Source organism: Balaenoptera acutorostrata, chromosome 1, assembly GCF_949987535.1.
Source record: "Balaenoptera acutorostrata chromosome 1, mBalAcu1.1, whole genome shotgun sequence".
Classification (NCBI taxonomy): domain Eukaryota; kingdom Metazoa; phylum Chordata; class Mammalia; order Artiodactyla; family Balaenopteridae; genus Balaenoptera; species Balaenoptera acutorostrata.
The window spans coordinates 145,290,028-145,308,287 of record NC_080064.1 but is presented as its reverse complement, the minus strand read 5'-3'; the positions used below and the strand labels follow the sequence as shown (position 1 = coordinate 145,308,287).

At 45.8% G+C, this 18,260-nt stretch overlaps 1 protein-coding gene across 1 annotated transcript in view; it reads right to left on the bottom strand.

Moving 5' to 3' along the window:
* Window positions 1-9,634: 9,634 nt before the first annotated feature.
* Window positions 9,635-18,260, bottom strand: part of LOC130708578 (uncharacterized protein C1orf21) — a 129,637-nt gene continuing 121,011 nt past the window's right edge. Inside the window, exon 5 of the mRNA XM_057549760.1 lies at window positions 9,635-10,443. Coding sequence (XP_057405743.1) covers window positions 10,405-10,443 — 39 coding nt within the window. The 3' untranslated portion in view covers window positions 9,635-10,404. The remainder of the gene's footprint in view (window positions 10,444-18,260) is intronic.

Genomic DNA, 18,260 nt, shown 5'->3' with positions numbered 1-18,260 from the left:
CTACCAAACCATTAGGAAATCACAAAGAAAATCTGTTCCCAAGAGCCACGGTGAAGCACAGAGGCTGGCTGGGCTGGCTGATCAGATCAATGCCTGTCAGAGGCGAAAAGGCTGGTGCTACAGGGAAGACAGAACCAAGAGAAACTGCTTTTGGCTTCATGCTTTGAGACTATGTGTGTGTGTATTTCTCTCTGGTAGATCCTGGAAGGCGAGCGTAGTGGGAGAATCAATTGTTTTCAGCGTCCAGAATGTGTCAGATAGTCATGGCGTTTGAGGGTGGGGGACGAGAGAAACTCTAAGGCACATACCTCATTTTTCATACTGCTCCCCCTGCATCTAACTTTGGAGAGGGGAATTCCTTAATTCCTCACATCCCTGACCCCCTACCTGGGAGACCCCAGTGCCCGGCATACACTGTGTAATTAACAAATGTCAGCTGGCTGAATGAGTGCCTTTGGGAAGTGGGTGGTTGTTTACTGAGCATTTACTATGGGATCTCCTCAAATCAAACCAATGAGAAAAGTATTGTTTTCAAGTAGGTTCAGGAAGGTTAAGTAACTTGTCCAAGGTCTCACATCTAGGACTGTGTGTGTGTGTGTGTGTGTGTGTGTGTGTGTGGTGGAGGGAAAGGGGTGTACAAGAGATTTGAGAGTCTCATGGCATCATTTTTTGTCATTGCTCTTTTTTGCAACTTCATCAAATCTGAATTTATGAATTTGCAGAAGCTGAAGGGACTGAGTGGGGCTGTCCCTGAAAGTTGGAGGCAATGAAAACAAGGTTGGGGGCTTTCCAAGTGGGTGCTTGATGTAGTACATCTCCTGTAAAAACAGAACTTGAACTTATGTACACACAGTAGGGAAGAAGACAGAAGAGAGAACGGACAGGAAGGCCCCAAGATCTTTTGCAGACGTTTATAACAGCCCCTTCCCTGAGATCCAGGGAGAAAGAAAGGCACAAAAAAGCACAAAGCCAGGTCAACTGTTAAAAATTATTTAATAGAAAGTCCAATGTCAAAATGTAACAATAAACAAAAATACACATGTATAAATATGTATATATAATTAGACCTGTATACCTTCTCAGACCCTTTTCAAATGAAACAGAATCATCATCATATCTTGGTGGTCAAATCAGAAATAATATTCAAGCGACGTGGACCCACTTGCGCTGTGGGGAATAATAGTACTACTGAAGAACTTTGAGGGTTCAAAGAATTCCAATCATGAGAGAGCTGGGGATATTGCCAAATGTCCTTTTCTGGAGACCCAGAGAGGGAATATGAGCAACCCCATGGCTCTGTATAGTGTACCTGATCTTTTCTTAGCACCTATAGCCACTACTGCCTAGGGAGTCCACTCTCCTGTCGGATGGGGTTTTGAATTGTTTAAGTTTATGCCATTTGAGAGTTTGCTTGCCCTGTCTCCCAGATTAGGATCTCCTGGGGATTTTGCTTTAAGACCTTCCTATGCTTCAGGCCAAGTGCCAGCACAGTAGTTTGGGATGGATGCCATCAAGGTGTGAGGATTTGCTCTTGAAATGGTGGTTGGTGTCCAAAGTGGCTGTGCACATATTAATACTAGGGGGCACCCAAACCCTCAGGGCTTCAGAGTGAAAATACCAGAACCTCTGTCTATAATATTTTGTATCTTATTCTTTAAAAATTTCTATGTTGTGCACTTTTAAAAATGTGCCTAATGTTTTAGTACAGAAGTATATGAATATATACTTTAAATTAATAAACATACGGGGGGGGATGCATCTCACAAGGTTTTTGCTGACAGCCACGTGTGGTCCAAACAGATGGGCACCCACCGCTTTACAGAATTCACGTGCACGTGGAGGGCTGGGCAGGCTTCCCTGCGGGGCTCCCACGCCCACCTGAGGAAGCCTCTGCAGGTGCTCAGGAGAGCAATGCCTCAAGATGATCTCCCAGACCTGAATGAGAGCTGATGTCTCCTGATCCTGCCACTAGATTTTCCTTGAATGTAACGCCTCATCCTAAATAAAACACAAATGCCCTTGGGAAGAGCAAATACACAGCCACTGACACCTGGCAGGGAAGCATTTTGATCTCTTCCTGGTGATGGAGAGGGAATTGGACCAGGGCAGACAATGGGGAGAGGGTGTCCTAAGGCAAACCTGGCCGTATTCCATGACCACGCCCCGACCAAGGGGACCTTCCAGGACCTTCATTTTAAAGTAGGTGTATTTGAGGCCAAATATTCTGTCAGTTTCCAGCATCGTGATTACTACAGGCCGAGTTCTAATTAAAACGTCTAGGCTGGTGGGATAGTCGCGTGGGAACCACAAGACACAGAATTAGAAATTCCTCAGTAAGGAGCCAGAGGAGTATCTGGGAAAAGAGTAGGTGTTTGAGCGACAATCTTTCCAAGGGTCCAGAAGGCTGGTGAATATGCCAGGCTGCACCCAGGAGGGCAGGTGTGGAGGTCTTGCAAAAGAGGTGAGCCCCAAGCCGTCCTCAGGGCCCTCTGGGGTCAGGAGACCTGAGCCCCTCAGCTAGGAAAACTGCCTTCAGCCCCCAGTGCCTCCAACTCCTCACGGAAATTGTTACCTATTGTGGCCTTTTCTTGAGTTTCTTGCAACCATGCTGCCTCACAGCTGGTATTTTGATTCATCTAATTCTTTTTCTTCTTATAAAGTCTCTAATTATTTGTCTGGGGGCAAAGGGAAGAGAAACCCAACGCTCTGAGCTCTGAATAGGTTCTTTGGAAAACCTAAAAGGCACCGCGAGCTGTCTGCACAGAGAGACTCTGTCTGCTGTCTCTGAGCCTTCCCTGCGTCACTCGCAAAGAGCGCAGGGCTCCAGGGGCCTCCCCGTCCCCACGAGGCTCACGGCAGCTGCCTAGGCTTGCGGGTATTTTCCATGTGCACGCGATCCATCTGTGCTTTTCTGTTTCTGTTTGTTAACTCCCCTTTCTTTGGCAGGACACAGGTGCACACTGCAGACACGGCAGAGGCTCGGCCGCCAGGTATGACCCAACCCGGGGAAAGGCTGTCCAAGGGAGGCTGCCCTTCGGTAGAATGAATGGAGACCTCACACCCCCGAGTTGGGAAGCCCTAGGTGGCTTCCCGTGTATTTATCTTAGGGTACACCCTCATCCCGGGGTCTTGGCCGCCTTGTTCCCAAGAGGTATTTTTAGCCTTGGTGGTTCTACAGCCAGGTCAGGATGACCCAGAGCTGTCCCCTGTATGTCTCTAAATCCAGCCCAGGTTAAAGCTCTTGAAATCAAACACCTCTGGGGGAGAGGACAAGGAGCTGGGGGAGGGGTGGAGGATACACAGGAATAAATCATCTCAGCGACCAACCGTGTACCTCCACGGCGAGGAGGGAAAATCTGGTCCTGATGGGGATCACACTTACCTCACTGGGTGGCCTCGGCAGTGGGCTTCAGAGGGGGCAGAGCGTCACCTACAGCTCTCTTTATGCCCCCTGGGCTGGGTCACTGATTGCCCTGGCCACGTCCCTCTCTTCTCCCTCCTCAACTCCTAGCTCCAGCTGCTTCTCTGCACACAGGCCCTGACAACCCACGCTGTCCCTCCTTTGGCCGAGCGCCATGCTGTCCCCTCGGCCAGGAAGGCCCTTTGCAATGCTCTCCCTCAGGCCTCTGACAAACTGGAGCTTTGATGTCCCCTCTTTTAGGAAGCCCCCGAGTTCCAAAGCTGGGCGGCTGTGCCTCTGAGCGCCTCCCACGGCACCCAGTAATTCCCTGCAGCGGCACTTCCCACACTGTCTTCCCCACTAATGGTGGGCTCCTCGAGGGCGGGAGCTGGGCTTGGGTCAACCGTGTATTGCTGGGGATTAGCTCAGTGCCTGGAGTATACTAGGGGCTCCAAATAATCTGTCAAATAAATGAGAGCCCGACACTGGAAGAGGCAATGCTAAAGATGTTACATCTGGGCCAACCTAGACGAAGGGGCCCCAACCCCAGTCGCTGGCGTCCCAGTGCCCAGTGGAGCTGCTGAAGTGCCACAGTCAGGGACATACTGGCTGAGTGGGAGAGCGTGTGAGAAACGCTGGGGTATACGGCTAGACCTGGCACGTGTCCTGAGGGATGGGTCCTGTATGTGCCTGGAGCTGGGAAAGGCTGCCAGAGTCCAGGTTAAAGCCCAGGTGAGTGAAAGATGCTAGTGGCAGGCATCCTGGCACGGAGAGGGCACAAGACCTGACGACCAGCAGACCTTCATCCTCCTATTCGAGTCTAACTCAGACTTTCGTGAGAGTGATCACTAGCTTTTCCTAGTTTGGTATTATTATAATTACACGAATGCTTTCCTAGACATTATCTTAGAGATTACAGTACGGCAAAATGCAGCTCTTCCTTGAAGTACTTCACTGATAAAGTAGTTATATATTTTTTCTCCATGTATCTTTCTGTGGGGGGTGTGTGTGTGTGTGTTAGGAAATTGATCCAAATTTAGAGTCCTATAAGGCAGCTGCCTTGTTCTGCTCCAGGAAAATAGATACGGAAAAGCTGGCTTGCAATCTACTGCGAAACTTTCCTTGCTCACTTGACTGTCAAGGGAGAACAGTCCTTGAAGATCTGGACTGAAATGCCAGAAATCAGGGGCTGTTCTATCACTTCTGGGTCTAAGCCCAGGGGTCCCCGAGGTCCTAGAGCTATTCTCAACCCTAGGGACCCTAAGGCGGTTCTGGCTGAGTTCACGGTGTTCTTTTTACTGCCTCTAAGTCTTACTCAATCAGATGCAAAGCCTTGGGCTAAAAACAACCCCTGGAAAGGAAAGAAGGGAGAATTCAGAGTAGAGAGGGAAGACAGCATTAGAATAAGGCCTTTGGTTTAGGGGTGAGTCTTGGTGAATTAAAGCAATTTCTCTGGCTTCCAAGAGATAAGAGCCATTTCCTACATCATCTTGAAGGAATTTGACAGCTACCATGTCAGAAAGAGGCAGGAATCTTGACAACAGTTTTCATAAGAAAACTGGACATAGCACCCCCTTGACACAAGGAAATTCTTTTGATTCTTTCAAGCTAAGTAAGTGAGGGTGGAGGCAGGTCCCCTCTAGGCAGCACCTTTAACAGTTGCCATGGAGACATGAGTCATCTTCTTTAGAGGTTGTGCCTTTAGAAGCAAAGAGAGGAACTCTGGGGAATTCTTGGGCTCTTCTGACCTTGGAACAAATTAGTTAAATGCCTATCCAAGTCACTACATGACTATCTAAAACATTTAAGGTCTTGAAAGAGATTCACATCTAGTTTCAATGCTTAAACTAGCCTGGAAAATATAGAGGCCCCAGTCCAAAGATCAAAAAGAGATGTCAAACCCTAGCTCACAAGAAAGGATTTCAAGTTAATGGTCCAGGTATTGCCTTTCCTCCACCTTTGGAGATCAGACTCTCCTAAACTTCTCCGGAGGTTAAGGCTTTTCACCTTAAAAAGATGCATCCTGGGATGAAACAAGCCTTGGGACCCAGGAAAGAAATCAGAATACTCAAAAGCCTGTTCTGGTCACATCTGATACCTAACTGCAGATACCAGCCTCCTTCTCCACATGCTGAAAGGATTCCAAGGAAAGAGATATGCGCCTGAAATCCCAAAGCCGTTCCCTTCTGGGCACTAACACCCTGCTGGCCTCTCCTGGTTTGTTTGTAGCTTTAGCAGATATAGGAAGGCCAAGTAAAACACTCCCCATGAGGAAACCAAGCTGGTGGTGAGCCAAGGAGAGATTCTGGAAAAGGGAGATGCCCCCAAAGGGCTGTTTTCACAGTGTCGCATTGCAAAGGGCATAGTAATAATAAAAAAGAATAGGAAAACACTTGAATGACATCTTTCCTTCTTTCAACATGGCCATTTATGTTGGATATAGGAATTCTACACTTAAGATACACCACTTAGAACATGGGGGTAATAGGTTCACTTCCCAGGATTACTGTGACAAGACAATTATAAAAATGCCTAGCACAGTTATCTGACACAGAGTGAGTTTAAAAAATAAATGTTAGTTCCTTTTCCTCTTTCCCCAAGATTAGATTAGATCCCAGATAAGGTACAAGAGTCTTCTGAAAAGCATGGCATAGCTAGTGAGCGAGTCCTAAGGTCTGTCACAAAAGTAAATCTGTTTACCCACAATCCTCATTTTCTTCCATAGCTTTCGACCCTCTTCCAGAGACATACAAAAAGGTGACTGAAGTCAAGGGCATTTTTTTCCCCCTTGGAAAAACATGTCCATTCATTGGTAAAAGGCAATTCATAGACCTTATCCATGAAATTCCAAAGGTCTACGGCAGGGTCATATTTGCAGGGTGGAAGTCGATTGCCTCACCCAGCATTATACAAGCGCCGGGAGTGGAGGTGGGGAGGTCCAGTAATCCACCCATGACATTGAGAAGCCATGTTCCTGCTTCGAGCTACCCTTTCATTATGCCCTTCAATATATATTCCCTCTCCCCAACCAGGCCTTACTCTTCTACTAGGGTTTTAAGCAAAACTTAGCAAAAAGTTTAATTTCTGAGAGGTACAAAGAAATAAAGCTCTGAGCATGTCTTCCGGGGGAAAAGCATGCAAGGCAGATTTTATGTAAAATTATAGAGTGCAATCTGATACCTTTTTTTTTTATGAGGGAGCTGGGAGGAGGAAGGAGAGAGCCTTAGATACCAATTGTTTTGCCTTTCATAAAAAATATATCAGAGTCCCGGAGTCCAAGATTCAGAGTCAGTATTTTCCTAGATTGAGAACTTGATAATTTTTCTTCCTATGATACTGACATATTTAATTGAGTTTCTTTTCTAAGACCAGCAGACATGGAAACGCTCTTTTAAATTCTTGCCCAGTGTCTAAGCAGGACTTGTAATCAATATGCCAACGGGCCTCCTAGGCTGCTGAGGTAAACTGCAGAAGAGGTATAATCTCTGCTCTTAGCAGGCTTATGGGAGAGTGTGGCCCTAAGAGAAAATAAGTCTCAACGAGACTGTGAGGAAGACAAAGTTATAACTCAAATTGGGACCGAAGGGGGGGGGGGGCGCGCCATCGTCCCTGGACCTGCTCCCGGGGGCTGTCAGGTTGCAGCTATAGCTGCTTCTGACCCTGGGTGAGCCCCTGACACGGAGGTGCAGGAGGTTGGCACCAGCACGGAGGACTAAAGAACCAAGGCTCCTCCTCAATCAGGGCATCAAAGCTCCGTCTCAGACCCTGGGCACTGCGGACGGGGAGAGACCTGTCTCACAGCAGGCTGGTGGGTCGCCGCTGCTGTGTCTGAGGGCTGACCTAGTTTTCTGTCTCCAGACTTTGTACCTTCTTTGTCCCTAAATAGACCATAACACCACCCTACGCTCCAGCCTGGGGCTAGGAGGCATCATGAGGTAAAAGCCTCTTTTAGGGTTCTCTGCCAGTAACAAACACGCATTCAATTATGACAGCAGTACTCCATGATCCTGAATCTCTGCCAACCAAAAGAAAGCTACGCACATACTGCTAAACTTTTACAATTCTACAACTCAGAGCCCATAAGGCGTGTGTAATCCAGCTGTAAATCTTGTCGACAGTCTGCCCCACCCACTGGCCACTAAGCAGCTGGATTTTGAATCGCACCGGGCACACAGCCATCCCATCGCCCCTCTCTGTCCTAAATACTTCTCAGTCCATTTCTCATCCTTTTTCTATACCTCCATCCGCCAGACCATTTCCCTCCCTCCTTCCTTCCGTCTCCCTGAGTCCTCAGAGATGACAGCCAGCAGAAGCACTAGCTTCTGGATTATTCTTTCACTGTATCTGAGACAATGGGCTTAATGTTCAGATACACAGGGGAAAAAAAAAGGCAAAATGTTTTTGCATTAGACCTTTTCAGAAGGCATAAAAAAATAAAGTACAAACACAGATCCCTTGACAATTTTATGATTAAAACCAACAAATGGAAAACAGACAGTTTTGAGTGTTGCTAACATAATCAAGCATTTCATGCCAACTGGCTCTGCCACCCCATTTCTCAGCTCTGTTTCTAGATGTACCGAATGTGTCTGCAGATGACATCGCTTCTGCACATCAAAGAGGTACCCCGTGTTAAACCCGGGGGACAGAACTCCAGGTGAAAAGCCACTGGCTCACGGGCACAACACTTCGGGTTTCACGTAACCCTCAACAATCAGATTCTCCAGAGACACGTGGTTCTGTGTACATGTGTATCATGTCAAAATGTTAAACGTGACCGTAAGAAAAATGACGTGAGCCTGTTTCATCTCCACGTGGAAGGTGGTGATTTTCTGGGAAGACACTATCTGAGACACCAAATAGAGGAGCCAAATGGAAGACATTCAGTGTTTGCTTCATTCTTGCTGGATAAGAACAAGGAATCTCGGGAAAAGGTCACCCTCGGAACAGTGAACGAGTCACTGGCGCACAAGTTTAAGGTGGGGCTTAGCAGTTCGTTTACAGCTGGGGAAAACTATTTTAGTCACTTGGCCAAAAACCATAGAAAGGGAGGGGACGTAAAACCCTAGGCGACGCGAACTCTCCCTGCGTTTTTTCTGCTCGAAGCTGGGTAAAAAGCCTGAAATTTTGGCTGCGTCTCTATTTATGTAACAACCACAGCTGCCCCCCCCCGCCCCAAATAGCTGCTGCTGCCGGCTGAAAGAAGGAAGGGCTTTTGTTGCTAACACTTGAGTCCATTTTCTCTAGCGCCTGACTGAGTTTCCTTCCCCTCGCTTTTGGTGTGTGCTGGGTCTAAAAGGAGATAAGCAACCTCCCCCTGAACACATCAGTGGTACCACCAGGTCTGTGGATGGATTTTCAAGTCAAGGCTCACCTTCACAGCAAGAACACACTTAGCTTCTTATTCTATTCTGTGGCAGGTGATCTCTCGACTACCCACAGCGTATTAACTACCCCCACCTTCGGAGGGGGGCGGTGTGGCTGATACTGAGGCCTTTCGCGTTCGCAACCCTGCAAACAGAGAAACACACAGCGCTTTTGCTGTGTTTTTTTTTTTTTTTTTTTTTTTTTTTTTTGTGGGCCAAACCCAAACCTGGACACTGCTGGCGTGGCGCTGAATAGGGTGCCCTCCCCTGAAAGTAACAAAGACAACCCCCGTCCAAGCTATCGAACGTGTTAAAAAAATACAAAAGTTATTTTCTCCTTTTGATGGCTATTTACTTGTGACAACGTTTGTTAAAAATATTATTTCTGTCTTTGAGAAGAGACCATTCTCTTCATAGAATTATGGAAAAATAAACTCTACCAAACCCACAGTTCATGTTCCCCACTACTGCCCGGGGCTTTGGCTTTCGCATCTCCGAATATCATCACCAGGGTCAATGTACTATGTTTTCCAGTCGGCACACGCTTTTCACCACACCATCCAGTACTGCAAGTAAGAGAAAGGAAGTGGCAAGGCCCGCGTGACATTTTGAAGGGAGAGGATTCGGAAGTAGGGTGGTTTCTTTGCTAACAAGATGAAAGGTAACAGGGTGGTTTCGGGCCCTCCTAAAAAGCCGTGGGATGTCCCCTCACCTCCTCTGACCACTGTCAGTACCGCGAATGCCTGGTGGGTTATAAGTGGGATAGCAAGGAGCCGCTGAGGAGTCACTGCTAAGGAGGGCTCGTCTTCCGCACCCAGGAGCATCGTAAAACACTTGAGCTGGATGAATGGGAGAAGACAAGGAAACATAAAAACAGTAAAATGTTTATTTTCTTAGAAAAAAAAGTAGGCAAGAGGGATCCAAAATGATTGTGATCACACTTCCGTCTGCATCTGAGCAAAACTGACGCTGCAAGCTTGATCTTTGATTAAAGAGACCCAGGAAATGAAACTAACTGCCGTTCGCTCCTATGTCACCTCCAGGAGTCATGTCACAACATGCTTTTAATCGATAACAGCGCCTCTACTTCTTCTTCGCAGAGAAACAAGGCTTTTGCCATAGCAACCGTCCCATCTCCAAAGCGCAACACTGCCAGTGAGAAGCAAGGCTTTGGACTGCTGGGGCGGGGGGGAGGGCAGGGAGGGAGGAGAGAGGGAAGGAGGCGCTTGTCTTAGAAGCGGAACCGGTCTAGAGCAGAAGTTGGATATCTGAGTTCACCACTACCTCATCTTATAGAAAATAGGTTGGAGAGCATCTGTAAAACCAACAGTATCTTTAAGGTGAAATTGCAGAATTTTGCTGCAGACCTGGACACTGAGAGAAGTGAAAAGTTGCAACAAGTTTTAACTAGCAGCAACAAAGAAAGTTCGATAACAGTTTTTTTTTTTGTTTGTTTTTAGCAATATTCCTTTGCAAGTTCATTAAGAAACATTGTAACTTAATGGGGATACGATATGGAACGATCTTCTTTTGCTATAGTGCTGTTCGCTGAAGAGAACCGACCTTTGCAAAGATTTCAACGTGGGGTGTAACCTATTTACACAGTAGTAGCTCCCGGTTTGAGTGGTAGAATTGGTGCTATGTGATATCTTCTTCTTCCGAACAGTAATCTCGACCCTTGAGAGGAAAAGAAAAGAATAAGATGTGACCGAGAATCCAAAGCAAGGCTGGAGATAGTTACTTGCAATCGGTTTTCTCTCAGTATATGTCTCCCTGCAACAGGAGCCAGGCTCTGTCACTGACTACTGAGCACCAGGTAGGTAAGTCATAAATACGTGTTGGCTGATTTATAAACTGTATATACCTCATAGCATGGAAGTTTTACCAAGCCCCCAATAAGCCCTTATTTTGTATTGGTAAGAACTTATATTATACTAGGCACAGGAAAGACTCAGCCTTTCACCAAGTTAATTACCAAATGGACGATCCATTCAGGAGACCAATTTGTCATGAACAGGAGAAACCAAAATGAACAGTGAACGAGTCCCTTTTTGCTCAGGCCAGGGCGGCTCACACTCCACAGCTGTATCTCCAAGCCCAGAACTTACACTTTCACAGAGGAGGATGGCATAATCTAGGGATGTCTTAGTTTTAATCCACCCTAATGTGTTGGTTTGTTTGTTTGGTTTTTTTTTTTTGGCCACACTGTGCGTCATGTGGGATCTTAGTTCTCCGACCAGGGATCAAACCCACACCCCCTGCAGTGGAAGTGCAGAGTTTTAACCACTGGACCACCAGGGAAGTCCCTTAATCCATTCTAAGTTAAAACAGGGATTAAAAAACAAAAGATTCACTGAATATGTATAACATATCTAGGACTATGTTTGGTATGTGTGGGATGCACAAGGAAGGCAAAAATGCTTTTAATGCATTCCCTAACAAAACAGGTTACTTGAGGGCTTAAGAACTATATCCAGCCATTACTTTTGAACATATTTCATCCTCTCTCCAGCAGGTTATATACTCTGTGAAGGCACAGTTAGGCCTGGGATTTAAGCTCCACGTCTGACATCACTGGGCTGTCTTGGTCAAAGCACATGGCTCCTTGGTCTGTAGTCTCTCACAGAGAGCACGGAAACAAGTCCCTGTCCTGCCTGTGTCACAGTGTCACAGATAAAGGCTTTGTGTAAAGTCACGTATTCATACTATTTATATCCTTTGACCACTTTCTTTTTTTTTTTTTTTAAACAAAAAAAAAAGAGGAATGTACTGGAAAGATACAAAGGTATCCCAAAGAAGTGAAGGCTCAGTAACCAAGGCTGGGAAGGATAGATGTGGGAACAACATGGACCCTACCTCCTGAGAGTGGCTATTAATGTGACCTAGTTGCAGTAACTTCCAGTCTCTGTGTCTGTTTGTTGTTTCAAATTTCCTGGAGTGACAATCATACTGGCTCAACTGGACTGAGCCCTCTCTACCCCTGGATCACACAAGTGTGAACAGGTAACATCCCGTGATGCTCAAGTTTGCCGAATGCTCTCTCCACGTTGGGTACTGTGCTTAGCACTTTTCAAGTTTTGCTGATTCTGCCACCACAGCCCTATGTCTTATGTACTGCTGTGTCTCCCATTCCTCAGATGAGAAAAACAAAGCCCAGAGAGGCCCAGAGGTTTTCCGAAGTCATAAAGCTTTTACCCGACATCCAATCTTTGGCATGCCACGCACATATCTTTAACTTTCTGACTAGACAGCATAGGTGGTAGTTGGGAGTTTGGTCTCTGCAAACATCCCGTGTTAATACCTTAGGGTTTTGCATGAGTGATCACAGTCTACGTCTTCTTTCCAACAGAAGTCAGAGCCATGTCCTGACTGTCTAAAGTGCTTGGCATCCAAGCCTCCCCATGACCTAGACAAGGGCGGGAGAAACACGGGGAGAGTAGGCTTGACCATGGCTATGGGCAGGAGCAAAGACAGCTCGCTCAGCAGCAGTGGAAGGGGAGGGGGCTGACTTCTTTCGTTTTAAATACACACTACATGTTTCAATTCTGGGGGGAACGTTCCTTTAAAAATAAAATGTTCTTTGTAACTGGGACTTATTACTAAAAGTATCTAAAACATAAAGGAAATAATAATTTTGCATACAACTATTTCTCAAATGTATGACATGTTTCTTTGTCACAATATCTGTATATTGGAAGTAGCTCACATTCTCCTAATACTTCAGCATTTCATTTTAATGCATGACGGTACCACCTGGCTGGTCAGTCATCCTGGCTCTGTGACTCACTAGCTCTGGGATCTTGATCAAGTTACCTCTCTGTGTCTCACTTTCCCCACCTGTAAAACGAAGGTAACAACAGTACTAACTTCATGTGGCTGCTGAAGATTAAGTGAGTTAATAGTAGTAAAGTGATGAAATCGGGCCTGGCACATAATTTTATACATGTATGTGTGTACACATGTGTACACGTGTGCTTGACAAATAAGAAAGTGCTGCCACACCAAGAAGTCTTCGGGGCCTGCAAAAGCACGAGGGTGGCCCGTTCCCATGCTAACCGGCCCCAGATTGCTTGTTCTCTTTGAATGGTTCACCAATTAGCAGATTTTGGTTTCTTCTACCATCACATTGCCAACTCTCACCCCTGCTCCTTGCAGAGTTTTTGAGTCTGGTGTCATCTCCAGGCTTGTTTTACTTGCTGCAAAAAAAAAGTCTCCTGGGCAGGGAAGCTGGGTGACCAATCTTCCTGACAAGAGAAGTGTGTCCCCAATGACACCACCCTGGTGACAGTGTCCAAGCAGATGCCGGCTGTTGCCTTGGCCCAGACCACCCAGGAGACACTCCCTGAGCCACATGATGGAGAGCTAGAAAGGAGACCCTCGTGGACCCTGACCGTTGGGAGTTTATTCTCCATTGTGGGCAACAGGACACATCCAAACCTATCAGAAATATATCAGATGATGCTCTCCACGTATCCTCAACTCATGGGGCTCAGACAGTAGACCTGCGAGTGGCCTCTGAGTGGCTGGCTGGAGGGGAAAGGTGGGCTCATGGAGTTTACATTAGGAAAGGAAAGAGGACTTTTCCAGTGTATATGTGGACACACACATTGTTGTGAGACACTGGGCAAATCTTCGGGCTTTGGTTTCCTGGGGATAATCATGGTCTCTGTTTCATAGGGTTGTGATCTGGATTACGTGGGAAAAATACCGTTTCTAGCAGGTGGTCAATAAATATTAGCTGCTGCTATTATTACTACTACTGCTATTAAACCCCCTGTTTGTCCAGGCCCTGGCAGGAGAATAGGGACCGCCTTCCTTATGGCGGTTGGGTGGGTGAGAACTGTCGTCACAAATTGTACTCTGCCAGGTGTCAGGGAGCCCTTCCTTCCACCTCAGCCTTGCACCCCAGATGGGCCAGAACCCCATGTGCTCAAATAAAGCTTCTATGGCAGACACCTCAATCCCTTCTCTTCTTAAGAAGCCTCAATCAAAGCAAAGGCCTAGGTGGCCAATGTGGGGTTCAGAGGGCATCTTATCCACAAGGAAGAACTTGGATGCAGTGACAGACAGACAGACACACATGAACTGGTGTACTCACTGATAAAGCGGTGTCTCCAACTCTGTAAATGAGTTATAGGGTTAAACAGCAGGAGCATTTCAGACCCTCCAAGTTTACTGTTACCATAAGAAAGTGCCCTCTTTTGAGGGGTAGGGGAAAAAAGGGTTATTATGGGATTATATGAAATCATGTGTGTGAAACTTTTGAAAATTGTAAAGCACTATAGAATTTAAAGAATCTATCATTCAATAAAAAAAAGAAAGTGCCCTCTTTTGAGGGACAAATCTCTTGTAAACCCTCTGCGTCAACCCAAACTGCAACTTTCATTTCTCAAGCATTTGCTCCTCTGAAATTATTATAATTACTATGAGAAGGAGAAGGAAAATTGCATCAGCTGCTTTGCAGACACTATTTCATTGGTTATTCACACCAACCCTACAAAGTAGGTAGGAGTCCTGCGCCCTGTTACTTGTGGGCAAACCTCAGAGAAGGCCAGAACACAGGGCTAATCCTTGCCTCTTTTGTTATGACTGTAGTGAGTTGATAACTAAATTCAAATCAGTTTTATTTTTGTTATTATCACCTGTCAGCAGCTCTGAGAAACAATTATTTTACGAACAGAAAACCTGGAAATCAAAAACAAGGAGAGCGGGCTTCCCTGGTGGCGCAGTGGTTGAGAATCTGCCTGCCAATGCAGGGGACACGGGTTTGAGCCCTGGTCTGGGAACATCCCACATGCCGTGGAGCAACTAGGCCCGTGAGCCACAACTACTGAGCCTGCGCGTCTGGAGCTTATGCTCCGCAACAAGAGAGGCCGCGATAGTGAGAGGCCCGCGCACCGTGATGAAGACTGGCCCCCACTTGCCACAACTAGAGAAAGCCCTCGCATAGAAACGAAGACTCAACACAGCCATAAATAAAAAAATAAATAAATAAATAAATTTGAAAACAAACAAACAAACAAAAAAAACAAGGAGAGCAAGAGCTCCCATATGGCCAGTGTCATTTTAAGGGGAACCTAAGAAAACGTACTGAAGCAGCCCCGTCTCAGCATCACAAGGGCCCCACCTGCACACAGGCTCTACTGGGCCAGATAGGGAGCTTGTTTCTATAATATGACTTCACGTCTCATTGAAATTTTTAAAGAACTGTGCTAGAAAGAGAACCTTAAAACCTGCAGCTGTCAGAAGGCAGGAAGTGGGAGTGAGCTGGGTTTGGGAGCTACACAGCAATTCTCTTAGCCCAAAGCATGCCCTTTCCCCTTAAAGGGACTACAAAATGGAAGTCTTTGTAAAGACACGGTATGCAGCCAGCATTAGGGACTGTTAGACACAATTCCACCCTTGTGCAAAGGACACACTGAAAGCTACAGACAGCCAGGTCCCCACGAGACCCCACGTGTGGGAAGAATGGAAACGCACGATGACGCTGACAAGGAAGGGTCGTATGAAGAACCACAGAGGCGTTTTGGTGTAGACTCAAAAATCTCAAGGAGCTTTTTGCCTACCGGTTTCCCCGACCTCACCCCTACTCTGTAGAGTTTCCATGCCCTCTTCAATTGTCTGCATTATTTTCTTGGAAACTGGAAGTTTATGTCAACTCACACATTTCTTTTTTTTTTTTTTTTAAGTGATGATCCATTTATTTATTTATTTATTTATTTATTTATTTATTTATTATTTATTTATTTATGGCTGTGTTGGGTCTTCGTTTCTGTGCGAGGGCTTTCTCTAGTTATGGCAAGTGGGGGCCACTCTTCATCGCGGTGCGCGGGCCTCTCACTATCGCGGCCTCTCTTGTTGCGGAGCACAAGCTCCAGACACGCAGGCTCAGTACTTGTGGCTCACGGGCCTAGTTGCTCCGTGGCATGTGGGATCTTCCCAGACCAGGGCTCGAACCCGTGTCCTCTGCATTGGCAGGCAGACTCTCAACCACTGCGCCACCAGGGAAGCCCCAACTCATACATTTCTAAGGTTCTAGGGTCAAGATTTTTTGTTTGTTTGTTGAAATGTCTAGGCTTAGAATTAGCGATATTAAGGTGTAGCAAAGGAAAGGACATTGTCCTAATTCTGCTAGTTTAAAGAGGAACACTCAAAGAGTGACTTTAAATAAAGGAATTATTCCTCCAAAGTGCCTACAGTACTTGTTCTCCTCAAGTTTAAGCAGGCAAATAGTCTAGGGCTGGCTGTCCAGTTTCAGGGGTGAGTTTATCACAGAAGTCTCTAGTACTTCTTTGTAGATGTGTGTGCATTTGGCCTAATACCTACACCTCAAGCATGTAATAGTCAGCTGTGAACTGAGTATTTCCCCAATGGAGTAGACTAGAACAAGACGAAAGTTCCAGAGAGGAAGCAGTGAGCTCCAGTCTCCCCATCTGTAAAATGGGGACAGTAAGACCTAACTTGCAGTGCTGTTGTGAGACTTAGGAGTAATACACATAGGTGTTTAGCAAAGCTTGGCACATGGTACTTAATAAATTATAGCTCTTATGATAATATTGAAAAATGAGGTCAACAGATCCAACTGTTAATAAACTGACTATGTGAGAAATTGGGCCACCGCTGGATTACTCATCTACATTCAGGCCCTCAAACAAGCCGGCACCTCAGGGCCTGGATGCTTGTTCTTCCTCCAACTTCCTGGCTGGCTCCTCCTGCCCGCAGCCCTCACCCCATCCATCACGTCACATTTTCTAGATCTCTGCTCAAATGTCACCTCCTTGTCTCCCCTGAGCTCCTTATATACAATAGCACTTACTCTGTTTCATTTTTATTTATATTACTTATCATTACCTGACATCATTAATGTATTGCTTTGTTCCTTTATTGGCTGTCTTCCCCCTTGAATAGACGCATCCAGTGGGCAGAAAGTGTTTTCTGCACTGCTGCATCCCTAGGACTTAGACTAGTGCTGGCGACATATTAGATGCTCAATAAATATTTGTTGAATAAACGAAAGGAGGAAGAGTATCTAGAGAGTTCTGAGATTTGGGAGTTGGAAGGGGACCCAGAGGTCTTCCTCCCTTACCTTGCATCTAATGTAGAAACGACCTCCACTGACCAACTGACCATATTACAGGCAGGGAGCCTTCTCTTTACGACTGGAACACGTCAGATACTTTTCCAAGCTGCTCATGAAATTGTTCACAGCTGAGCCCAAACCCTGCCTCTCTGTAACTCCCACAGAATGGCATAGTCAGGGCCTTTGTAACCAGAGGCTAGGTCTTCCCAGACTGATAGCATCCTTCGGTCCATTACCTGTGAATAATGAGGTTTCCACCTAGGTCTCGCTCCCTTGCATGTGTGTCAGTTCTCTCATGTTCTTTTTAAAGTGGAGCCATCAAAAACATCACCAGGGGCTTCCCTGGTGGCACAGTGGTTGAGAATCTGCCTGCCAATGCAGGGGACACGGGTTCGAGCCCTGGTCTGGGAAGATCCCACATGCCGCGGAGCAACTAGGCCCGTGAGCCACAACTACTGAGCCTGCGCGTCTGGAGCCTGTGCTCAGCAACAAGAGAGGCCGCAATAGTGAGAGGCCCGCACACCGCGATGAAGAATGGCCCCCACTTGCCGCAACTAGAGAAAGCCCTCGCACAGAAACAAAGACCCAACGCAGCCATAAATAAATAAATAAAAATTTAAAAAAAACCCAAAAAACCAAAAAACATCACCAGTACAGAATAAGATATCCTGGTAATATGGCCCAAGATATGTAAGAGTTAAGTATTTGACAAAAAGGGTCACCAGAAGTGACAGATTCCAAGAGAAATGATGTGCTAAATCTTAATAATAATACAAAACAGAACATAAAACTGAGCTTCTGTCAAAGCTCTGGAGAAGGAAATAACTCTTAGCCTCAAAGGCATAAAAAAAGATCACATAGAAAATAAAAAGATGAACATATTTGATCATGTAAAAATGAAACTTTGCATACCAAAAGAAAAAGAATAAAACAAAATAAAAAGGCAAACCTCAATGGGAAAAATACCTGCAGCATACAATGTGTAAGTGACAAGTCACGTGAGAAGCTCATATCAATAAAAAAAGTTAATTTAAGAGGATTTCAACAAGAGGGAAGGGCACAGAGTGGAAATTCATTCAGAACAAATAAAGTCAGTAAACACACAAATAGAAAAATGGTCTGCTTCAGAAATACAAAAATACAAATGAAGACAATTAGATATTATTTAAAAATAGCGATACCCAATTCTTGGGAGTGTACAATGAAATGCAACTCCCATACACTGCTGGCAGCCTTGTAAAGTGGTATGGCTGCTTTGGAAAGTAATTTGGTAAATATGTATTATGAGTCATAAGACTCAATAAAAGTATCATACCCTTATTATAGCAATCATAGACATCAATATTAATGATAAACTCCCAAATATATGTTTTTTAAAATATATGCATTTATTCCCTGGGGCTGGAGGTGGGAA